The sequence below is a fragment of the Pyxicephalus adspersus genome, chromosome 3, assembly GCF_032062135.1.
Source record: "Pyxicephalus adspersus chromosome 3, UCB_Pads_2.0, whole genome shotgun sequence".
NCBI classification, from domain to species: domain Eukaryota; kingdom Metazoa; phylum Chordata; class Amphibia; order Anura; family Pyxicephalidae; genus Pyxicephalus; species Pyxicephalus adspersus.
Genome location: NC_092860.1, coordinates 12,828,829 through 12,854,674, shown reverse-complemented (window position 1 = coordinate 12,854,674; position 25,846 = coordinate 12,828,829). Strand labels below are relative to the sequence as shown.

The 25,846-nt window shown below is 39.1% G+C and overlaps 2 protein-coding genes across 2 annotated transcripts in view; one reads left to right on the top strand and one right to left on the bottom strand.

The window, feature by feature from the left end:
* Nucleotides 1–1,882: 1,882 nt before the first annotated feature.
* GSS (glutathione synthetase) lies at nt 1,883–16,793 on the top strand. The gene is made up of 12 exons (XM_072403198.1): nt 1,883–2,018; nt 7,170–7,305; nt 8,376–8,521; nt 8,765–8,840; nt 8,931–9,070; nt 9,572–9,688; nt 9,936–9,991; nt 10,423–10,523; nt 10,947–11,141; nt 11,656–11,737; nt 13,614–13,803; nt 14,729–16,793. Exons 2-12 carry the CDS (start codon nt 7,177–7,179, stop codon nt 14,850–14,852), a joined length of 1,356 nt encoding a protein of 451 aa, XP_072259299.1. The 5' UTR covers nt 1,883–2,018; nt 7,170–7,176; the 3' UTR covers nt 14,853–16,793.
* Nucleotides 16,794–22,587: 5,794 nt separating this feature from the next.
* The window catches only part of ACSS2 (acyl-CoA synthetase short chain family member 2), a 33,778-nt gene continuing 30,519 nt past the window's right edge, over nt 22,588–25,846 (bottom strand). Inside the window, exons 14-18 of the mRNA XM_072403197.1 lie at nt 25,320–25,400; nt 24,710–24,818; nt 24,195–24,263; nt 23,425–23,601; nt 22,588–22,700 (exon numbers count right to left, since the gene is read on the bottom strand). Of these exons, the coding sequence (XP_072259298.1) occupies nt 22,588–22,700; nt 23,425–23,601; nt 24,195–24,263; nt 24,710–24,818; nt 25,320–25,400 (549 nt within the window). The remainder of the gene's footprint in view (nt 22,701–23,424; nt 23,602–24,194; nt 24,264–24,709; nt 24,819–25,319; nt 25,401–25,846) is intronic.

The following is a 25,846-nucleotide window of genomic DNA, read 5'->3' as shown; positions in this document are numbered from 1 at the left end:
CATTTGCCAACTAAAAGCAAATGGTGTATGATAAATCCATTCCAAGTTTTCTGGATCACCCAGGTTCTCCTTTTACAGGCTATCTTCTCCAGTCCCCCAGGCAAAGCTAGCCGGGATGAATTTAGGCTAAGTAGGGCTCTGGGCTAATATGAAGTGAAGGCTCCAAAGACATGGCATACCAACTTCCTGCACCCCCTGCAATTTTGTCAATTGGGGCTCTGAAGAAGGTGGGGGCCCTGGGCCATAGTCCAGTTTGCCCTACCTTAAAACCAGCCCTGGCGGTCATATAGAAAAGTCAACATATATTAGGTTTTACCAAACAAATTCATCAAGCAAGCACCAATTAATTGAAATATCTTTTGGGATATCTAGAAATTATACCCATGTAGTAGAACACTCCATTTTATATAGTTGAGGCTTTTGTAGCACCAATAACTTTTATTTTGGCGGAATAAGAATACATACAGCAGAGAAAGGCTGCAACAACTGGGCTACAAACCAATTATATGCATGCAAAGTATAGTAGTATTTATTATTATTACACAGTATTTATATAGCACCAACATACTACGCAGCACTGTACAAAGTCCATAGTCATGTCACTAGCTGTCCCTCAAAGGAGCTCACAATCTAATGTCCCTACCATAGTCATATGTCTTTAAAACGGTTTAGGGCAATTTTTGGGGAAGCCAATTACCTGAATGTGGGAGGAAACCGGAGCACCTGAAGGAAACCCACACAAACACAGGAAGAACCTGCAACCTCCATGCAGATAGTGTCCTGGCTGAAATAGAGAGAAGAGAGAGAATGCAGAAAATATTGGTAAAAGTGTTCAGAAGAAACTTGATGGGCTCTATTTATAGGACAACTTCCTATCAGCAGAGATCACATGACCAAATGCCTGGACTTTATGCCACATAGGCAACACTGGAGGGAGCTGCAAATGCATATATATGATGCAAATCAATTACTGCTATGAAAACACAGATCTGAAAGATTCCTTATTTTATAAATAGATCCCTATATATTAGTAGATTGTAAGCTCTTCGGGGCACGGTTCTCTTCTGTGTCACTGTCTGTATTCGTTTGTCATTTGCCCTATTCAATGTACAACACTGCGTAATATGTTGGCGCTATATAAATCCTGTTTATTATGAACATATGAACATATTATCTATGAACATCTATATATTTGTTTATTGCATGCAATTATTTGTGCCTGCATATAGAAATGGTAAACATGGCCGGTATCAATGACTTCCTATGTCCCGTTGTCATGTCAAGCCAGCCACATGCGTAATAAGATCACTTGTGATTTATTATGACCATCATTAGGAAATTTCAACAACCCAATGGGGTCTATTTATAAAGCAGTGAATCTGACATTCCCTAAAACATTCTCTATTACTGCTGTTGAGACATGAACTTGGAAGATTCAGCACCAGGTAATGTTTCAGTGAATGACAAATTCACTGTTTTGTAAATAGACCCTATTATTATTTTTTTTCCCTCCAACCCATTCAATCAATTTCCAACCAGGAAAAAAAAGTGGCCATATATGACCCTTGTATGCAATTTAGACCACCAAATGCTAATACCCAGTTTTAATAAAAATTGCCAAAAAAAATAAAAAAGCAGTTATAGACTTTCTTTGCTGCCACTGATTAAAAAAAGTCCCTGCCCTAAAAAACAAAAACAAACAGAAAATCTGAGCGAATTCAACCAGCACAACATTCACTCAAACTACAACGCTTAGGATAATTCTCTCTGCTGATTGGCTGTCTGTCACCGCCTAACCACACCCACCCCGCAGGAAGGTTAATGCATTGTCATCATGATGAAGAGCAAGTGTCCTCGACCAGCCAATCGCTTGTTGCCAGATGAGTTTCAAGCCTCGTTTTCGAAACCAATCAGGAACGAGAATGAAGTGTAGTCCCCGCCCAGTTGTAATGAGGCATGTGAGACTGTGGGGATTCCGGTGGTGTTAAAGAGAGATTCGTAACCTTAAGGGTAACCGGGTGAGTTATATAATATAATGTACGATATAATGACACAGAATTGAGCTCAGTAAAGAATGTGTTGTGGTTCTGTCTAAGTCGGTATAACAGCCTTATAAACTTGTTGATAAATTTCAATGGGGGTAATAGTGTGCTGTGATTGGATAATACTTGTTTTAGATTGCCAGCTCTTGTTGCCATGGTTACATTGGGTCATGTCTTTGTTTATGTTGGCCCTGGCATTTGCCCATCTGGTGGTTTGTTTCCTGACAGTAACAATATGTCAAGACACAGCCTGCTGCCACCTTGTGGCCCTCTAGCCCTTACTGTGTGCCCCTTAGGGGCCCCTCAAGAAAGTCATCTGTTTTGGTGCTAATTCAGGGCCCATATACCTCTTTTCAGTGCAATAAGTATGTTTTGTTATGGCCTAGACTGAGGTGCTATGCAACACACATAGGCATTGGGGTGCCATTTAAAAAAAAAGGATGCTGCAAAGCATGGCATGTTGTGTGCCGGGCCCTATAAATGTGTGTATTGCCTTATGTATTTGGGGTCCGTGTGGGAGGTTTCCCTTCCTGAAAACTGAAAAACTTACCTTCAATCCCGCAGCGCAGTCGATCGGTGCGGAGGTGTCTTCCTTCGGGTCCTGCGTCTTCCCTGTATTCGTCTCCGAGCCAGTGTTCCTGGCTGTGCCATCTTCTCCGCTCCTTCCTGGTCCTCCTTCCTACGCCACCTGACCAAGGCGCAAGATAGAGTGACATAGATGGGGGAAAAAAATTGCTTATTTCACTGTGCATGTGTGAGATGAGCAATTTTTTTCTCTTTTCACGAAAAGGCTCCTTCTGCGCATGTCCGAGATGCTCGAGTATGCGCAGAAGGAGCAGCCAAGAGCCTCCTGGGATGCGTGACGTAGGTATCCCGGGAGGCTCTTTGCTCCCATTCATCCCTAATTGCCTAGGCGATCAAGAATTAGGGGGCAGTGCTGCATTGGTTTTTTGTTTTTGTTTTTTTTTTTTTTTTAAAAAGGGTGTTGCAAAAATAAACAGATAATTTTTACCTTACATAAAGGGGTTGTCTAAAAGTTGTGTAAAAAGACACCTGGGGACACATACTAGTGTTCTCCCCAGGGCCTTTTAGCTGGGTGCACCACCCAGCACTTTTCAGCAACAACCCGGCTATTTTTGGGTGGTTACTAAAGAGTTGGGTCGTAATACAGGGGCTGCCACCCACCTACATTTTCTTCCCACCTGGCTTTAAAAAAAAATCTGAGTTTAGCACTGCTTACCCTTAGACAATTGTCCCCATTGGAAGATTTCTTCCCACCCCAATTTTGGGTTTTATGTGTATTTGTGTGCTGCTTCCCCCTTTTCTCCTTTCTGAGCTCTGTTGCTCCAAGGGGGCTGACCTCTAATTAATTTAGGGTGTTTTATTTTAAAAATACATTGAATGATTTATTTTATTCATTTAAAGCTGCTCTCGTTCATTTGGTTTATTTCTGCTAAACATTCAGCTTTAATTTTGACCTTCATATTAATATAGTGTTGTTCTCAGGTCCTCCCTTATCCAGGGGATATGGACATTTCCCATGCAGAAGTAGCTTTCTCTGGTTGATAATGACGATGTGTCAGTTGTGATGATATGTCAGCAATCTTATTATAGAGTATTTGGGCATTCAGGTACAGGAGACTAAGGGCTGATACACATGAGCAGATCCAAATATTTTTTTCCACTGGGTTGTTATTATTATTATTATTAATATTATTAATAAACAGGATTTATATAGCGCCAACATACTACTCAACGCTGTACATTAATTAGGGGTTGCAAATGACAGACGAATACAGATGTTGACACAGGAGGGGAGGACCCTGCCCCGAAGAGCTTACAATCTAGGAGGTGGGGGAAGTAACACACAATAGGAGGGGAGATATGTAGTGGGGGGAAGTAGTGATGGTTTCAAAAGACAGAAGAAGATGGGTAGGCAAGTGTGAAAAAATGGGTTTTCAGTGCTCTGGGTTAACTGGATCCAAATTTTTTTTCAATTGGTAATTGATCATAAGATGTCTGATGTCACTGTACAATATTCTATTATATATTGTACTGTAATGGCATTATTTGCTCTCTGTTGTTACTCTACACTTCGCACACACAGGTCAGGGGACATTGAAGCAAAGCTCCATGGATAGACTATGAGGAGGGTCATGTGACCTGTTTTTTTATTCACTCTGCTCCGTAAATCAGACAGAGCTTTGTGATTATAGAATAGCATCTCTCTTCTCTCTCTCTCTCTCTCTCTCTTCTGTCTTCTCTCTCCTCTCTCTCTCTCTCTCTCTCTCTCTCTCCTCTGTCTCTCCTCTGTCTCTCCTCTGTCTCTCCTCTGTCTCTCCTCTGTCTCTCCTCTGTCTCTCCTCTGTCTCTCCTCTGTCTTTTACAAATAGTGACATTTATAAAGCAGCTAGAATGGCCACACCACAGCCAAATCAGACAGAAAATCTGATTTTCTGCAAACTGCATTGACTTGAAACTAAGCCAAATAAAATCGGCAAGTGGCAACTGATTCCAAGTCAGTTGAATTTGTAGTTTAAAGGTAAAATTGTAAAATAGAAGTGAAAAAATTGGCATATATTCATTTGCTTGGTCAGTCTCTCTCTCCCCAGTCCTCTCGGTTTGGGGGTTCTCTTTTCTATCTTTCTGTTAGTTCCAGTAACATGGATAGCATTCTCATGGGACCTTCAATGAAGAAGACAGATCTCACCCATCTATTCCATGGAAGTTCCTTAGACTGCTGCATCGGCATGGATAGAATTTCCTGGGATGTTTAATGGGAAACACTAATCCATGGCAGTTCCCTTTACCTTGTTGTAAAACTACTAGCTGCCCCTGAGTTCTATGCGCCCATTCAGAAGGGTTTGACTACAGAGGGGTGATCAATGAGTTTCTTTTTGCTTACTGTCCAGCCTGTAAGGGTAGGATCTAATACCACCGTGGTCTGCTGTTTTAATCAAATACATTTTAATAAAATATATTTCTTTACAGCATGCATCTCCTAAATTTACACACGTAAGTAAATCGGTCCAAGAATTGGCTTCTCACAGCTCCCCTCTATAGTCAGACAAGTCTTACTCAGAGGCAGCTCTGCTTTACCGCCTGTTTAGATAACCCATAGTGCTCTAGGAATTACTTATGTATTTCAGGTTTATTGATAATACAAATCTTGTATGCATATATTAAAAATAAATATACAATATATTAGTATAACACATATAAATGTCAACAAAAATATAGTAAAATTCTAATACTCTCCTTGGTTCCTGTATAATGTACTGCATCCCCATGCCCTGCTATAATATGACCGGGATTGTCCTGATCCCCACACAATGGAAAGCCGATAGAAGTAGAAGACTGTGAAACAGGACAAGGAGACTTACCTGACTGTCCACCGATCATCCCGCCATGGCAGGACTCAAGGAGTACAGCGATCCTTTGGATAGGATCCCTGCGGCCTAAAGTAATGAGAGTTCTGGGGATTTGCCTTTCCCTTATTCCTCTTGGTCATTCTCCCGGTTATCAGAGGTGCCCTTGTGTCTATAGGTTGAGCCCTGAGGTTTGTATCTGCTGCGGGGATCGTTGCTTTTGCCTGCAGTCTTTGAAGCTCTAAGATCAAGCGGCCATCTTGGAAGCTGCCTGGACACACCCCCTCCAAAATATAAGAAAACTAATAGAAGGTAATTGTAGAATCCATCTTTTTTTTCCACAATGGGGTAGCACATGATAAAAATAATAAAATTGACAGAGGGTCTATCCTTCACTCTCTATCCCAAACGTAAAATAAAGTTGATTTGACATACTCCTAATACCGTTTCATATATATATATATATGTATATATATATGAGAATATATAATAATTTAAAATATCTGACGTGAAAACCCATTACGAATCATTTTAATTTGTATTTTATTGTTTAAATCTGTTAAAGCCCACAGAGGAAGTTGAAAAACCCAAATGAAGCATGGTATTATTTACCTGACTCCCCAGATCTACAATGGGTGATGTAAACGTATTGCTGATTCCAGGTTTGCAGGGTCACCCAGGTTCTCCCATGGTAGTCTATCTTCACTAGACTTGGAGAGCTTTAATAAATCAGGCCTGTGGTTGTCTTGTTGTAGGAAGCAGATACGTTTATACCCTTCTGAGCGCTGCGTTATATGTTGGTGCTATGTAAATACAGTATAATAATATTATTCTTCCAGAGTTCATTGAAATTTATTGCATTTGACCTGTAGTTGATCTCCTTTTGACATTCACATAATGTTCTTCTAATTAGCATTGACCTGCTTTAAAAAAAAAAAATCTGATCGCTGTAGGTGACATTATCCCTGTTAAGTTCAGGACTAATGTGATATCACAGCCCCTTAGTCTGTATTCTATATTGTAAAAAGTGAACTCCAACACTGTGGTATGCCAGTTTATAATTACTGACTTTTTTAAAGCCCAACTCAGGGCCAAAGGATCATTCATTTATTGTTTCTTAACATTGAACACAGGGTGCATCATTGATATCCCATTTGCTAAGCATGCTGGGCTTTCTAAAAAGAAAGCCTAGTAATATCTACATTTTTTAGAAGCACTTTGTGCATAGCAAACATGACTCTGCAGAACACTATTGACTTTATTTGACCGGTACACATGGCAATTTAGAAACTGTGTTTGACCTGCTTTGCATTGGACAATGTTTCTTAGGGTGCAGCTTAGCAAGGCAAAAAAAATATTCTGTGATATTTTCCTTTATGATTTCCATTATCAGCTTACTTGCTTACCTTTGTAAAAGCTTACAACGTAAATCCAAAAATATTCTTGTTGAGAGGCATTGGCAGATTAAAGTTACTTGTAGGCTTGCTTTATTTCTCAATTTTTCTGTTCGGGGTCCTTGGTCTTCAACGCTTCTTGGCAAGGAGCCGGAATTCCTACACACCGCCATTGTTTGATCCATGCTTGCAAAAATGAAGGAGCTTCAAGAAGTCTTTACACAGCATTTGTTAATCTCCAAAGCCCTTGGAGGAGTTTTTTTTTTCATTTCACACTAGTGTTTTATTGCCATGGAGTGATCACTGCTTCTTCAATACCTTTGCATATCTCCAAAATATTAATATATGTATTCTATTGTCTGCAGTTCCAAAATGTCAACTCTGTGGGAAGACGTCTTCAGCAAACCACAGCTGCTAAAGGAAGTGGCACCCATCGCTGTGGATACCGCCTTGCTGCAAGGGGTTATTATGAGGACAAAGGAGAGTCCAAACTCTTCTGATGTGAGTAACGACTGAACCTGTACAAGAGCAAATACATATGCAGGTGTCAAAGTCTGTGAGCATAACATGATGTATAGAGGACCTCTTCAAATATATGAAAGAAAAATGTTGCCATTTGGAAATATTTATATTTTTGTTCCGGCGGCTGCTTTTTTTCTATAGAGAGGGGAGAATAAGCAGGAGGTAACATATTGCCTCCTCCTCTATAGGAAACAAAAATGGTCTATAGCTGTTGATCATTTACTGATTCAGCAGGGTGGAGAATTGTCCAACATCAGAAGACAGCTAGATTTCCAGCCAAGATGCTCATGAACATTCATCTTGGGGTGGGGGTGGTGCAATAGTGCCTGTGCATAGCCTTATACTTTTCTATTGTTTGTCTTGCTTTAATTTAGCTGTGACATGCTGATGTGTTATTGGTATTATATTAGCCAGTATTTATATAGTGCCAACATATTACGCAGCGCTGTACAAAGTCCATAGTCATGTCACTAGCTGTACCTCAAAGAGGCTCACAATCTAATGTCCCTACTATAATCATATGTCTTTTATTACAGTCTAAAGTCAGTTTTGGGATTTTTTTTTGGCGGGGAGGGGATTAACCTATCTGCATGTTTTTGGATTGTGGGAGGAAACCGGAGGAAACCCACACAAACACGGGGAGAACCTGTAAACTCCATGCAGATAGTGTCCTGCCTGAGATTCGAACTTGGGACACAGCACTGCAAAGGCCAGAGTGCTACCTCTGAGCCAATGTGCTGCCCAATATCACATAATTTATTGTATAGGAATCCCACAAGATTCCTGATGTTACCATGGGTGCCTGTTTTTTGTCAAAACTAAGATTTTAATGCAGATATACTCTGTGCCAAGAGATCACTTGATTGTACATACCATACCAGAAGTTTTGGCTTTTTAGCAGTGGATAAAAGGGGGTGGAGGAATAGGGAAGGAGCTTAAATATATAAATAGTTTGAATTTAAAGATTGGAGCTTTGATATGGATGAGTTTGTGATATGTTTTCATATTATTAATTCAGTATTTGTTTTTTAATTTGTTTTTTTTTTTAGGTAGTAAACTTTGCTCCCTTCACTCTACTCCCATCTCCAGTGCCCAGGTCTCTATTTGAACAGGCCAAGTCTGTACAGGAGGATTTTAATCTTCTGGTGGATCGGCTCAGTCAGAACCCCACATTCCTGGAACAGACACTTGCAAGGTACATCCAATTCTACATAATTAAACCCATAAATAAACAATATTGGATGGTCTGCATAAAGAACTTGGCAGGTCACAAATTATATAAATAAGAATTACTTGGGTCATTTTTAAAAATTACTTGCAATTTAAATGTGGGTCATTTTGGGATTAAGTAGAAACTCTATTGAATAATTCTGTTGGGAAAAAGAAATTCTATTCTTGATTATCTATTCTTATTGATATACTTTTTTGTGTATTGCAGTGCAATGAAGGTGGATGATTTTATCGAAAGGCTTTTTAAGGTCTACAGACACGTGCTGGATGAAGGTTTGGCACATGTAGGTTATCAGTAGTTCCTAAAATTTGTATATATCCTGTATATCCTTTTCTCCTTTTGTGTATGTAATTCTTGTCTGTTTGTTTCTTAGTCTGTGTTTTTAGGCATCAATCGATCAGACTACATGTTTGACTGTAAAGCAGATGGGACAACAGCGCTGAAACAGATTGAAATTAATACTATCGCTGCTAGTTTTGGAGGACTTTCCTCAAGGACTCCTGCAGTTCACCAGTAAGAACGGGCTTAGAGGGTTCATAGGAAGTAGCTACCTGGCCTTAAATGTCATTTCAAGCAGCTAGAAATTATTGCTGTTTTAAAGAATTTGCGGTATTCTTTTCACATTTTTTTCTCTCCCATCACACTCATTCATTCTCTATCATGGGTGGGATGCTAAATATATATATATATATATATGTATTTTAATGCTATATATAGCTTTTTGCTTGGCTATTGGCTTTAAATTGCTTTCTGGAGTGTGTATCTATAACTCTTTAGTTCTGGAATTTAAATAAAAAGATATATTTTGAATGAATTGCCATCTGCTACCTACCAATGGCATGTGGTGGGTGGTTAAACACCATCCTCATTTGTCCAGCTTTCACCTGGCAGTGTAGATTGTAATATAATGTAACATAATACAGTAAAAAAAATTACTACCTTTTTTTGGTATTGTTTACGTGCCTCTATGCAGTTCTTTATGTTTTTTTTTTTTTGTTTGTTTTTTTTATCCAGACATGTTCTGAGAGCATTGGGGAAGTCGGATGAAGCTTCCAAAATCCTATTAAACAACCCATCTCTGGGAATATCCCGCGGTATTGAGAAGGCCTGGGAACTCTATGGCTCACAGAAGTAAGTTTTCCTCCAAAACTTGTTACTTGGGTCTGTCTAACTTTAGTTGGGATTTGGGTTTTTGATACTTAAAAAAAAAAAAACGCTAGTGACATGACTATGGACTTTATACAGCTCTGTGTAATATGTCTGAATGTATAAATACTGTGTAATAATGACTAACTTGTAACTGCTTTTATCAGAATCTAATCACAAATAAGTTATGGGTCATATGAGGTTCCAGTTTAATTCTTCTTTTTTGTCATAGGGCTGTTGTCATGTTCTTGGTTGAGAATGTACAGAGGAACATACTGACATGGAAGAGTATTACATTACTCTGCCAGTCACTACAGCACAGACACTCGACAATGGTAATTGGATAATTTCCCACGGTACACCTAAAGATCCCTCATGGCACACTAGTGTGCCGCGGCACAGTGGTTGAAAATCACTGCCCTAGATGTACTTGCACAGCTTAGAGTACATTCTAAGGGAGAATGTGAACAGGCAGGCAAATTTTTTTTGCAGGAGTTGGATAGCATATCTCTTTTGAAATAGGGAGCTTCCTCAGTTTTTCTCACCATACTCATCTATATAGGGAGGAGAACACTGCCGGCACCGACCTGCCATGGAGATAAGCAATGGGAAAACTCATCCTAGCTAATCAGTTGCTTATCATCCTGACTGAATAAATTAAGCTAACGTTTTTTACTGTTCATCGGGGCCTTCATATTTATTTGCTGAATAATTGAAAGCAATTAAAACTTTGGGCGACATGTCTACTAACTGTTTTTATCTTAGCAAGGATGTTACTATTCTTCTGGAAGACACAAATTTGGATATAGGTAGAGATGCAGTGATGAAAGTGTTGTCTCCAATATTACTTTTATCTTTTAAATATGATGTACCCAGTTATCCTAAGAAATCCAACATTCTAAATGGGTTTTCTAAAATCTTGCACACAGTGCTCTAGAGTAAAATGTGCCATGTCTGCATTGCTGCAAATGGGTGTTCCAACTCGCTTTTTTGTATTACTCTGCTTTATTCCTCCTCCTGAGACCCTTTCCCTCTCTGCATCTTGTAATGTGTTATTTATATTGCTCTTTGGCTAAGTTTGAAATATGCCTATGTATATTTTTCCTGACAGAGGTCTCCAAAAAACACCAAAAACAAACACAAAACTGGTCTACAGAGCTCATGTAGATAAGTTGACATACAACAAAATGATCTTAAATATATCATATAAAATGACTTAGAGGAATTTATGTTTTAAATGTAGGCTTGGGAAGCACGTCTGACGATGGAACGATCTGCAGCTGTGAAATGTCCAGATATAGCTACCCAGCTGGTTGGCACCAAGAAGGTCCAGCAGGAGTTAAGCCGCCCACTGATTCTCGAGAAGTTTTTGCCAGAGTATCCAGAGGCTGTGGACCGGATTCGGGAAACTTTCGCTGGCTTGTACTCCTTGGATATTGTAAGTTGGGGTTATTGAACTTCATTGCTCACAAGCTGTCCTCTAACACCCAAATTGGGATACTTTTAAAAGATAACAATGCTATATAATGTATACCCACTGCACATATTCTCCAGGTCAGCCAATGACCCATATAGGAGGCTGTGGTGTTTCTCCTTGCATCCTTTAGGCAGGCAGGGGACATTTATTACTTTGTATGCACATTCCTTTCTTTTTAAATCCCAATAGAGTTGCTGCCCATTAGCAAGCTTGAATTTGGCATGGGTTGCTTTTTGATCTGAGGTTTGCAGAAGAATGTGAACATAACCTAGGGAGGGTGAAGACCAGCTGCAATTTTTTAACCATTTCTGTCCAACAGTGTGTGGATTACCGATTCTCTGCATAATGCCCTGTATAAAAAGAATGTTCATGTATGATACAGCTAGGAGCCTACAGCAGAGCAGTACTAACATTTGGGTTTTGAATGTTTATTTTTCCCATTACCTTATGTCATATTTTTTTTTTTCTTGCCCAGGGAGAAGAAGGAGATCAGACTGTAAAAATTGCTCTTGCCAACCCAGAACACTATGTACTAAAACCACAAAGAGAAGGAGGAGGTAATAATGTGCCTCTATTTTTTTTTTCTTGTTTAATAATATTGGATATGAATTATATGAGCTGGAATTGTGGCACTGGGGCTGAGCTTGTCAGGGCTTGTTATAATACACTGGTCAAAGAAGATTTAAAACAAACAGCAACTTGGTGATTAACTTTCTAATACAGAGCTATTTGGCATTTAAGAAACTAGAAACCTTTATGAGACTAGAAAGTCTAAGCAACCAGGATATTTTTTTTTAATTTCTTGCTAGGTAAATTGCAGTCACCCCTCAATAAAATATTGCACACTAATATTGTGTATCTGTAACTTAGTTCAAAGGTTGAGGTTTAGGTCCTTGTCACGTTTTAAGATTTTGTTGCTAAAAACTGACTGCAGAGAAATCAGTTGCTTCCATGTGTCGCTTCCTGGAGAGGCTCATCTGGCCAATGGGGGAAGGAGCCAGTTGTCATTCCCTTATTGGGCCTTATTGGATAAGCCTCTCCATCTGACAGAGACATTACAAAATGTAAATCGTCAGTGGTGGGAGCGACAAATGGATACAGGAATTTTTCTCTACCCTGTTGAGCAAAGTATTGCAGCATCAGGATCAACATGGCATGGCCCTTAAGCTAGCTATACACTGTCATACCCTGTCACTGACATCATACCCTGTCTTCAGGATTTTAACATGGGTGAAACCCTTGAAATAACTTTCAGGTCTTCAGGTAATCCCTGCTATAATTACTATATCCACAGCATGCAGTACATTAGCACAGTGGTCATTGTGAAGAATGTCACCCTTACAGATAGCCAAAAAAAAAAAATAAGGGCTGGTTAGACCAGGGGTCCCCAACCCCCGGTCCACTAAAGGGCTGCAGCCATCTGACAGGTGGGCCGCGGCCAGGGCCACAGACCACGTCTGCCGTACACATCACAGGCTCAGGGCAGTGGGAGAGTCCAGAGACACAACCCGCTCAGACCTGCGATGAGAGAGTGGGTTCTGGCATCATGACGTCATTTGGGGGGAAGTTTCTTCCCCTTTGAGTGACACACGGCTCCCCGCGCATGCGGGGTCCAGAGACTGTGCATTTAGTGGTCCGCGAGCTCCAAGAGGTTCGGGATCACTGGGTTAGACTGATCTGAGAGCCACCAACTGCTCAATTCTCAAGGAACCCCTAGCAACCTATGGAACCCTGGTTGAGAAAAACACTGCTCTATGTGGAGTTTTCAATTGATTAGGTGATCAGTTTGATAAAAAATATCTTTTCTTTACATGTAAAACATTTTATGCCATTCAGCTTTAGCAAAGAATCTAAATTGTGTTTGTAGATCTCAATCACAACAGCAATTTCTTTCTATTCTTTTCTATTCTACTATTCTATTTGTGCAGGACCAGGTAAACATTTGATGTGTTTTGTAGTATGTATACTATAACTGCATAGCTCTGCCCCTTTTAATAGTAAATCTCGCGGGTGTTTATTTTGGTTGTCAGGGGCAGAAGAGTGGGAGAGAACTGAATATTATACCTACCTATTCCCATCTTTATCTTGGAGATCATGGAGTGTCCTAAATCTTATGAGGAGACAATCTTGCTCTGCATCTTCTTGTGAGATTTTGGGATTACTCTGCCTTCTTGGGATCTAGAAGAGAAGAGCACGACACTCTCTGCGCTTGCAGAAGTTGGAGAAAGTTGTATATTGTATATTTTTCATCCCATAGGCACATTTTTGCATTTAGGGAGGGAAGGGGCCACAATGGATTGTCGGAGCTTGCTTAAAGTAGAAAGTATGCTTTAGCTTTTTAGTTTTGTTACTGAAAACTGAGCACCGAAAAACATCAGGAGGCTGCTGGTGCCAAAGACTAATTAAAAATATTTATACCATTGCTTGTTTTAGGAAACAATATCTATGGAGATGAAATTAGAGAAGTTCTGGAAAAATTCAAAAACAGCACTGAGCGCACTTCCTATATATTGATGGACAAGATCAAGCCTCAGCCAGTGAAGAATTGTCTTCTGAAAGCCAATGGGCAGCTGCAAATCTCTGAGTGTATTAGTGAGCTGGGCATGTTTGGGGTCTATGTCAGGTAAGTGTTCCTTCTGTAAGTGTTTAGGTGGATAGCCAGTTTTACCCCTTTTTTTAATGCAGGCTTGAATGTGTAGGTGTATCTACCCAAGAACAATGTAATATACTGTAGATTACCAGTCTTTATATGTGCTCTCCGCATTGGATTTATTTTTTCAGGCATTAATTTATCACTTGGTGGTCTTAACAATAACACACTTTTTATCCTAGGATAGCAATGCTTACAAACCTAAACAATTAAACGGCACAATGAGAGGGGAGGAGTTAGGTAGAAGTGTTGCATTGTGCATAAACTTATATCTCCTCTATAATGAAACAGATTTGTACAATGGGTCCACAGCACTTCTATGAAAGCCTGTATATAATGTAATAGCACTATAGATAACAGAGGCTCTTAGTAAAGATCTGGAGGTTTCCTCCCAGCATGTGATTGGTCACACGATCAGACATTTATTACAACCTAAAATTGGTTGTAGACATGATGAAAAGTATGACAAGTCTGTGAGCAAGCTTTATGGCATTAATTTGTAGCTTCCAGAAGATTGCTATGCAGCCAGTCTTGTGATTTCTAGTACACCTACTATCCAGCACCGCCGTATGCTGGACTACCTTTGTGGAGACCACACTGCAGTTGAGTAATTCCACCTTGTCAGGATCCCACCCCAGATTATGATTTTACCATAAAAAACAGAATGTTGTTAGGTTGACATGTATATAGTAGAGCCTTTTTGCTTACATTGCTGCTCTTTCTCTCCCAAAGATGCTTTTAGGCAATTACAGGAGAATGATATCAAGTTCTAGATGTGTTTGTTTTTTCTGCATCGGTCATTTCCCAGCCTTTCCTGTAATAGCAGTAGAGAGATGTTTTACACCAAAACTGATTTGGTAGAAGGTTCTGATGTGTGAATGTTTACCTCTGTTCCTAGGCAAGGCAGCGAGATGGTTCTTAATGAGCGAGTGGGTCACCTCCTCAGGACAAAAGCCACGGAACATGCAGATGGCGGTGTAGCTGCTGGGGTAGCAGTCTTGGACAATCCATATCTTGTATAGAATGGAAATCTGAAATGGCTAACACTGAATGTGCCTACCTCTTCCTACTGGACATTGGAGGAATACACCCTCCCAGCCTATTACCAGTAAAGGTCCTCCGTTGCTGCTTTAATTGGACATTTAATTATCCCCATAGCTACATGAAGGTAATTGTCATCCAAATACCGAATGACGTCTTGCACACAAGTGGCATAACAAAGTTTTAAGGTAGAAAGGTATGCAAGCAATTTTATTACTAGTGTGAAGTATAATTCTTAATACACACTGGTTTTCACTGATCGAAGAAAAGGGTCTCATCTGAAAGAAAATTGGCCACTGACCTATATCAACTATGAGTACACAAGTCATATTGTGTGTATGAATGATCAATTTAATTCAGTGAGATCTATGATCACTTTCTGTCAGAAAAATTATAGAAAGGGCAAAATATCGTACACGTGCTATGTTTGGGTCTTCTGACCAATCTATTACAGCACAGATGGTCGAGCATAAAATTATCAGCAGATCTGTTTGCCCTGGCAATAATTAAGTGGTGATAACTCTGATTGACACTTTATAAATATGAAAAACACCGCACCAGATGTGAACTTTCAAAAGTGGCAATCACCACACAAACTAAAACACTTCTCAGATGATCACCATTTTAATGGGGTGTGCATTATTTGTGTAAAAATATTGCAATTTTTTTTTCTAGCAAACAACCAGAGTTTGTGTCTGATTTTAGTTCCCTATAGATTTTTAAACATCTGGCATCGATTTTATTCAAGAATTGGGCTGTCACAATGAATTCTAATGTAACAAATGGTCCTGTTTTCTTTTATCATTAAGTATCCCTTTTAAGGTTTTATTTAAATTATTGTATGTTCTTGATCATTGGTAGTACATTCCAAAATAATACAGAAGTATGATTGAATGTGTTCCAATAAAAAATAATATAGCAGTATAAAAAAATTAGATTAGCTTTGAAAGGGTTTGCAAACTTCCACCAAGAAAAGACTTGTGTCTGTTGGTGAAAGTGAGAAAAACTTGATGCATAGGCAAAGACAAGGTTGGCCAAGGCAGCACTTTATGCAGCACCTGCCATTAAAAGGTCATTGAGCATCTAAGAGTGTCAGTGTTGTCTCTGCCCAATCCAACCAGTGCCCAGGTCTCAGATGCCCTTTTAACAAACTTTACTTTCCCACTGAAAGGCATTGCACCAGATATACCTACCCTACCTAGTTTTCACCTCTGACAGCTCCCTCTTAGACTTGTATATGGCTCTTTTGATCATCTACAGCAGTGTTTCTCAACTAGGGTTCCTCCAGGGGTTGCTAGGTGTTACCTGAGCAATGTGTCCCTCGGGTCTATTACCTACCTGACTTCAATGAACTTTTTGGCTGCCTGTATTACTGCAGTATTGGAGGCATTCTTACCAATCACTATGCTAACATACTCCGAGCTGTGGATATATAATTATTTTAGCAAGGGTTCCCCATGTTTTAAAAGGTTGAGACAGATCTACAATCTCAAGAGATGGCACCATGAAAGTCTGTTAGGGTATTCCCCTGTGAGGAAGTATTAGGGCTTGTTATGGTTGTCTTATGTAAGACATATGGGGGGGGCGGTTTCTTTAGATCAGTTGGGATCGATAGGACAGGCAACTCTATTTAGGGGACCCTGTCATTTTTCATGTCGGTCTACACTTATGTTTGGGCTCCCAGTGCACCAAAAAATTGGACCATCAACCTTTATTCCAGTGTGGCACACAGGCATTATCCCGTCGTGTAGGGGGCCATTAGAAATAAATGTGTTGCTGTAATGCATAGTTGCAAACAGGGCTTTTTTTTTTAAAAAAAAAAATCACATTGCAATTGTTTCACTATAAAATATTATAAGTATGGGTACAGAAATGTAATTTTAAAATAAAATTGAAATAAATTGTATTTAAATGTGAGAGAATTTTGTTTTTATTTAACACATTCATGAATGGTGGATACCAAGGCTCGTAGAGATATGTCTGCAGCATTTTATTGCCTTCCAGACGGGACTTACCAACTTCTCAGTTGTATAGGATGATTTATAGGTAACCATACTTTTGGAAACTGCAACCCCTATCTGTGGAAGGAGTATTTGGGGTTGGACAACTGGTTTCAGGGTAAGTTGATATTCCATTATAGTTACGTGCCAGTTTTTTTGAGACATGAAGTTTTATTTTTCATCTGTTTTGCATGTATAAGTCGTATTTGCTTTGCAAATAAACACTTGGGGCTCTATTTATAAATTATTATCCTATCAGTTTGCTTATACAATTCAACTTCCTATTCTTTCCTATTGTGACAGTTGTGCACTTTTGATGATTGGCCACTAGATGGCAGAACGAGTCATTGTTTTAATAGGAGACCTGTAAAAATATACAATTCACCACCAGCGAATTTTCAGAGAATTCGTCTGGAGGAATAATTAATAAATAGAGACCTCGTTGTGAAGTTTACCATCACAGAGATAAGATGAAGCTTGCTATATGCACCTCCTTTTGTCTGCATAAAAGCAAAAGGTAAGTAAACATACAGGGTACAGGTCCTCTTTAAGAGACGCATTGAAGACAGCAGAGCTTCATTTTACTAAAAACTGTATGTCCAGCCAAATGTTTGTATTGAGCAGGAAAGGGTGAAAACCACTATCTAGTTACAGGTAGTCCCCAATTTAGGGACATCCGACATAATGACGACGGTGCTTCCCTGCTGACTCATGTGCAGGACAGAGGCTTGATGGGGCGGATGGGGGGCCGTTCACATGACTTGCCAAAGAAGTGTTTAGGTTGTAACTGTTTAATGACCAAGACAAACTCTGCAGTTGTTTCTTTTTGCATATCAAAGCACAGCTTGCTCCAGAAGTTAATGAATGTCTGGGCTCCATAAAGTTTTTTTTTTTTGCTTTGTTTGTGATTAACTCACAGTGAGGATTTTATACAGTAACACCACGCTGCCTAATAATATGTTGAGACAAACATCTGTCCTAATTGCATTTATTAAAATAATGTACCTGTTCCAACTACAATCCTAGAGTCCCTATCTCGTATGTAACCCGGGGACTTCCTGTATTTATTTATTTTGGCTGCATTCTGCTACTACGATTTCCCTTCCATAAAAAGTAACAGAATTCAAAAAGGAAATCTCTCAAAAGTGAATAAAAGTTTCATTTCAGAGAGTATAGGACATCTCAGAGTACAGTCTCCCTATTGCTTTAATAACCACTCAAAATGTTCTATTTTCCCTCATTTTCTTAAGAACCCGTTTACTACTAAGTGGGTACACATACAGCACTAAAAACCCTTCCTTACCTGATCTAAAACAAAAAGAAATATACTTTTGCCTTTACATAAACATTATATAAGCCTAGTAGAAATTGACTTTCCCAATTATACTGCTTTAGTAATTGTATCACCCAGTACACAGGACTGGATGTGTAAAAAGACTATAGCGCCATCTGCTGACTACAGGAGAAAGGAAAACATTAATATGCAATATTTTAGTTATCATTGACATTTCAGTGACAATTTACAGTCACATGGCTGATAATAAATTACCTTAGGTTGGTGTTAATGCTTTTTGAATTAAACTTTGGGTGGCTTAGGCTACGTACACACGTCAGATGATTCTCGCCAGATTATCCCTTAAGAGCTGGTGACAATCTGACGTGTGAACAGCGCTCGTTCCAAGTCAGTCATGGATCCGTCCTGGCAGTTCCACAAATGACCATAATACAAGTAAAAGGAAGCGAGCGCAGCTGGGAGCTGCTTCCTTGTTCTTCCCCCTCCATAGATCAGAATGGTGCTGTATGTACGGCACTCGGTCGTGCATCTTTCAGTCTTTTGACGTTGGAAGGGATTGTGCAGGATCCTCCCCAACGACAAAAATCTAACGTGTGTACGTAGCCTTAGTCTGATGTTCACACATCATTTAGAGATATGTTTGCAATGAACATCAATACTACACTTGGGTTCCTCTACCAGATAAAATAGATAAACCATGACACAAAATTGCTCACATTTTGTTTTTAATTTTTTTTTCTACAACTAAAAAAAAAATATTGTCCCTTTTTGTCCCAAATAAATTCACCATAACAACATACATACGTGGTTAGACAAGAGAATATTAACAATCAAAAATTTGTCTGCATCATGTGGAAAGACCAGTCAATATCATGTTGAGATGTCTGATTTGGGTGGGGATTAGCGAGCGGCCTTTATGGAAACTCTGATGACTGGAAAAATTCTCTGTTAATAGTTTTGGCTCTGCTGCCCCCCAGTACCTGTTCCAGTGTTCATTACCTGGAACATTAAACCCTGCTCTACAGGTGGGAAGAAGAGTGACCAGGCCTTGGCAATTGGTTGCTTAGACCTGAGGTGGGAAGATATGTTGAAATCTGCACTAGGATAAAAAATGCAATCTCAAAATCTGTAATGGGAACCTCCATCAAATAGCAGTGGTTTGCTGCAAGGTGAACTTAGCCGCTGGGTCACTGGTGGGAGGAAAGAAAAGTGATCTAAGCTGCTGAGACTTGCTGCCTATTAATATCCAAATGCTTGAATGCCCATTGCTGTGCACAGGTATACTTAAAGGACAGCTTTACTAAAAGGTAATGTTGTGCTTCAATAAGTTCTCAGCAGCATTCAAGTATAGCATGCCTGGCATAACACCTTTCTCCCTTATTAATAAATCTGTCCGTCATCAAAGTCACAGGTAACTCCTCTTTATACAGCACTACAGCCCTATTTAATTTTTTGGATAAGCCAAATGCATGATGGCTTCACTGGCCTGTTGGACTGCAGCTTAGCCAAAGGAATGAATGAGTTTGCAGAAATCAGTATATAGAGGAGCCAGCCTGGACCATGTTGGGCAGACTGAAGAAAGTCATTATTCCTGATGTGGTGCACTTAATAAAGCACAACATTCCTTAATGTAAAGTTGCCATTTAAGCTCACAGCATGCACAAATATTATGCCAGGTATTAATCTAAATTGAGATGACAGTTGGATCTTTTTTGGAATCATAAAAATGTAGTTGTAATGTACTTTACATGCTCTTGTATCTTTCATCATTTCAATGTGATGTTTGCATAGCTTTTTGAATTACATTTAGCAGATCTAAACTTGGGCTTATGGATGATATAAGTTTAAGTTTCACTGGTGATCATCTGGTTGTACATTACATACATGCACAGTTGGGACCACATGGTTTGTTTGGGTCCAGTACCTTTAAATTTGTTTGAAAACATATCCTTTTTGAAAATGAATAATACCAGTTTACAAGATGACTCCAGATGTACCAATACCTTGTAACTCATAAACAGCCTTAATATAGATTAATTCCACTTAAGTTGAAGATCTGCTCACAGATCTAATTTAACAGAAGTAATTAAATAAATTCTTGGCGATCAGAGACAACTTTGATTGTGTCTAAATGATTGTTCCTGTTGCCCAATTCATCATGATTTCTGTTGACTGTATAGATACTGCATATTGGTTCAGTGATTTACAGGCAGTACAGAACCAAAACACACCAGCCTCACAACAGAGGTGAGCTGATTATATATATATATATATATATATATATATAAGCTCACTTCTGTTGTTATATATATATATATCTCCCCCCACAGCCACAACAGTTCACACAAATGTATGGTGTATGGTCCAAGGTCAGTTTGGTTGGTGAGCCGCCAACCTACCAGTCTGCGTATTGCAAAACTATTTAAACATTGGGATAACTTATAAACTGTATGCAATTAGTGTCCATACTAAGAACTAAAAATCTGCCAAAAATTACCAGCAACAAGAACAGTCCCTTAGACAACACTCACTAAGAACCACTTTAACCCCCCCCCCTCCCCAGCGGTAAGCCCAAGTGTGACTCGGGGTGGATTTTCTATGAAAAAATCGGTATTGTTGAGTCTCACTCAGGGTACCTAAAAACATAAAACCCCACTTACCTTGCTCCGTCAGCATCCCCCAGTGTCCTGCTTGTCCCCGCAGGTCCTGGGGACACGTCCTTCCTCTTCGATCTTCAGCAGCGAACTGCAGAGACGTTCTCCGAGGTTTCCCGGTGATGTCAGTCCGGGTGGGAGGAGTGGCGGGAAATTCAAATTATTTTGTATTGGATTCAATACAAAAATGCTGTATTGAGTTCAATACAAAGACATCTTCATATGAATATATATAATTATATTATATATGCTGCTGTACAGTTTTAGTACATGTTTCACTATTTTCTTTTTTTTTTAACGTTTTTTTTTAAAGTTTAATATTAAATTTATTAACTATTGGACATATTTTGCGGAGTTATGACTGAGAAATTTAGGCCTACAGTGTAAAATAAATTTCCATGCAAAAAATTGTACCACTTTTAAATGGAAATACGAACAGAATTAGACTGGGGGGGGGTTAACGTTGTCTAGAAATATAACAGAAGTATTAAGCTCGAGTTAACAGTTTAAATTAACAACATATATTCATCATTAAACAAAGCTGACTAGGAAACCGCAGCAAGAGCGCAGGATAGTGTTTGTGATTTGTGTTAAAATCGGCCACACGAATTAAATATGACTGAATATTATCTGCATCAATAATCTGATTTAAAGCCCAACTCCAGCCTAAACACTTTATTTTTTGGATAGATTTTAGAAGGGTTAAGGCCCCAGTTTTTTTAATGGACATCTGTTCCTTAAATCCTTTGGGGGGACAGAACCTAAAGGTAAATCTCTCCCAACAGGCAACCAGACACCAACAGAGGCATTCATATCAGATTAACATAAGTTTACAATGTCTGACAGTGTTACATTTAGCCCCCCCATCTACTGGACAGACATCATAGGGACATAAAACAAAGGAAAATTTTGCCAGTGGGGTCAATGACTGTAACAAAGACCTGTTATGGGGATTGTTAAACTGGCATGTGGGTGGGGGGACCATATCATAATCCCCGCTAGATCCCCTCCAGCAGTATTAGTGCAGTACAAACTTTGTTCTATAGCCCCAAAAAACATTGTTTTTTTTTTATTATTAATATTTGGCATCAGGCAGGTCCTTATTGCAGAAAGCAAAAGGCAGTGTCCCTTCTGCACCAAGAATCCCTACCTCCATGATCGTTGTTAAACTTTGCACATGCACAGGGGAGTTGCCTGAGAAGAATCATTCCCTTTACGCTGCTAAGCACCTGACATGGAATACCTATTACTTTTTTAGTATCCAGATCCACACCTTCCTTTTTCATCCAGAAACAAAGACCTAAAATGATTTTACCTTTGCCCCACTCTATCCAAAAGGAAAAAAAAGAAACACAGTTGGATTTATGCTTTAGGATCATCACTTGGTATACAATTCATTTCAGATGAACCCCAGATGTGGCAAAAAGGCTAACCTTACTGGATATAAATGTAAATGAAATCTTTAGCACAAGTTTTCACACTTGTTGCTAAATCTATCAGATCGTATGCCTGAAGCCATGTTAGACTCACTATCAGCTATACAGTGCTTTCTTTTGATTAGTCTATCCGATCCAATTAAATAGACCCATGTAATAAATATTTTCCGCTAAATCTACAATCATATTGCAGTGCGAATGGCAAGCTTAGATCTGACCGGATTTCTAAATCGGCTCCTGACTCCACAATTTATGACTTACATGAGATATGAAACAGTTGCTCAACAGCCACAATACACAACAGATGCAATTCTCACAAAATATACACAGAATTATATGGCTGCAGTATCCAAAGCGTTAACTATCTCACCTGAGCGTGTTTTGGGCAATCCAGGTGCATTCTGTATATAATCTGGAGTGGCAATTGGTCCAATCTTTTCTCTTACTAATAAATAAAAATGATACATGTACAATGTTTGTTATTACACAATGCATAGTATGGTATTCTACTTATAACAGATTGACATACAAGTTTGGATTTTAAAGGCTCTTCCCATTTTATATCCCATAATTTTGGAACTGGGATGGATACATAAAAGGGGACATGTCAAGTGAAACAAAGACCTCAAATAATACATCCAAATTGCAAAGCGGTGGCTTGTGCCTGAAAGGCACCTCCATATGTGTCTATTTGCTCCCACTGCATGTAGGTTAACCACATCCCAATTTACAATCCAATCTGGGAACCTCAGCAGCAAATAGAAGCTCTCATTTATTTCTTTGTTGGCTGGTGGTTGGGGCTTAGATACAAGTCATAGCAGAAGTTCAGAGTCCCCTGTAATGTATCCACACAAGATTGGGGGCTCTGTTTAGGAAACAATTTATCTGGATATATTGTTGGGTGCACAATGAATCCATACAAAACCAATATTACATTTGTGTGCAAAGGCTGATTCTAGGGAACTTCAGTTCAGGATTGTGGAACTGACTGTGCCCTCCTCTTCATCAGGTAATATAAATACAAAAAAAATCAAACAGCAAATCGGAGATTTGTTTGTAAAAGCTGAAGACCAAATGCTGAAAATGATAGTGAATTTACATCAATACCATACCCACAATGAGCTAAGGACCCTCAAATTCCATAAATGTCCATCCATAGAAGGCGTTACCTAGTTTCTTGAGCTGATCAGTCAGTGCTGCGGTGAATTCATGTCCATCCCGCAGAGTTACAAAACAGTATAGACATTCTCCTTTCACCGGATGCGGGTGACTCACTGCTGCAGCTTCGGCTACAGATAAATGTTCAACGAGAGCCGACTCCACCTCAGCTGTGCTCAGCAAGTGACCTAGAAGATGGAATAAGGATCCAACCCCCAATTATGTCATGGTCAGTAGACTTATGAGCAGAGAAAAGAACTTTAAGAAATGTATGTATTATGAAAATTTTATAAAATCTATATAGATATATCTGCTAAACAAAAATTGGTAGAATGTGCTGATATGCTAATTGTGGAAACGTCTGTATTATAAAATACCTATTGGATAGGTTTCTATCTAAAGAATGGGGGGTAGAGCTATCAGAAAGAAATTATTCCAAGAGGAATTAGAAGTAAAGTTTAGCCAGATTGTTCAGCTGTGCAAGGAGAGGGCTATCGGTTAATCTTTTCAGCAACCTTTACATCCATAGGTACATTTACTGATTTTCTCTTTTGTGGAAATCCAGTTTAAGCTCAATAAAAACAATGAGTCTCCAGGTTGCCTGTCATGTTACCTCTGCAGGGTTGCTAAATGCATAACATTTAAAGGGAGCCATGAGAAGGAAAAACGTCTCAGTATATATGAACAATTCAATGTGCAACAAGCAGCATTGAAAAAAAAAATTAAAAAATAAACTTGTCTTTAGGATTAAAAGTTATAGTGAGAAAAAAAGAATTCATACCAGAAACATTAAGCATGTCATCAATCCTCCCGGTAATCCAATAGTAGCCATCTTTATCTCTTCTGCAACCTGAACAAAAAAGAAGCATGACTAAATAAAACTGTGTATGTGAGGGCATAAAATATGCAGTTCAACTTTTTTTTTTTTTTAACGTGGGAGAAGCCGGATTACTAAACAGGATCTTGTAAGATGCAGATCCAGAGTTCCCACACCATTTCTGCCTGTGTCCTGTGTAGGTCATTGGAGGAGCAAAGAGAGCGGCTAGGGGAGTATTTTTTTCCCACCAGGTCAGAAAGGTAAGTGGGACAAGAACTGTGGAGGGATTTGAAGACAAAGCACAGGAGCTTGAATTTAATTCTAAGGTGAAATGGAAGCCAATGAAGGGAACTACAAAGAGATGCAGCAGAAAAGGAGAAGTGGAATAATGGATGAGTCTGGCTGCACTCCTTGATATCTAAAACCAGTCGAAACTTTAAAATTATGTGCTGGCTGCAGAAGTGGGGACAGGTACTCACCATCCCCGGTCACATAATATCCTGGAAATTTCTTGAAGTAGGTGGTCTCAAATCTTTCATGATTCCCATATACCGTTCGCATAAGTGCTGGCCAGGGCTGTTTAAATACCTTAAAGGAAAAGATGAGATTATATTTGAGATCACATGTGCAAATAATTAAAAATTCACCATCGAGTGCAGAAATATATGTATTTAAATACAAATGAATGTACTGTATTTGCTAATATTACTTCATTGCTTTTGTTAACTGAAATGTAACTTAATGTCAACTTTCCAAAATCCCCTGCACACCAGAAATCAGACAGAGAGGGAATGTCAGCACTGTGACTCAATCAGGCTCTGTCATGCTGCCCAAAATTGTTATCATACATGTTGGAACTGAAGTCTGGAGAGGATAGGAGTACAGAAAGACTTAAAGGAAGAGACATGGACCTCCCTGGTGGTGTGAGCAGTAGAAAGTTGACAAGGGAAGCCGTGGAGCTCTGCAAAAAAAAGCCTATGTATATGTCTTTAGTCACAGTTTTCTGAGTTGATCTACATGATAAACTACACATTGCGCACATCATTTGTAGATAAGACAGTGCCTGCTAAGCAGAACATTTTTGCTTACCAGATAACCCTCAGCCTCTCCTTCAAGCTCCTCGCCAGCCTCGTCCAAAATGGCAGGAACAACGCCAAAAAATGGGAAGGTCTTCAACACAAAAAAAGTAAAAAATAGAAGATATATGTAACTAAAGGTGTTTTATTTTTTTCTATTTCTATTGTGATTGGTACAGCAGAAATTCCCTTCCTACCCTTTCATGAGACATAAGTAATGTTCAATAACTAAGAGCAACCAATTAAAAAATATCTTTTTTGGTTAGACTAATAAACAGTAAAGTGTGATTAACCTCTGTGTCAATGGGCTGTATTGTTAAAAAAAAACTGACCACATTCAGTTATCACAAATGGCTTTGCAGCTAAAGATCAAATTTTTGTGGCAGTGGAAGCGTGTGCCGCTGTATTTTACTGAAGTCTTTTTGACTTATTTATAAATTATAAAGTATAGATTAATAAATGATTCCCTATACTCCGTTCTCTGGGTTATTGCCACTTTTACAAAGTCATATTTATCAAAGGCTAATCAGAGTTCACACA

Excerpts from the sequence above, each read along its gene's own strand:
- GSS (XM_072403198.1), top strand. The coding sequence starts at position 7,177 with ATGTCAACTCTGTGGGAAGACGTCTTCAGCAAACCACAGCTGCTAAAG. Across the intron at positions 8,841-8,930 it reads TGGATGAAGGTTTGGCACAT|TCTGTGTTTTTAGGCATCAA; the intron begins GTAGGTTATCAG and ends TTTGTTTCTTAG. Across the intron at positions 13,804-14,728 it reads ATGTTTGGGGTCTATGTCAG|GCAAGGCAGCGAGATGGTTC; the intron begins GTAAGTGTTCCT and ends CTCTGTTCCTAG.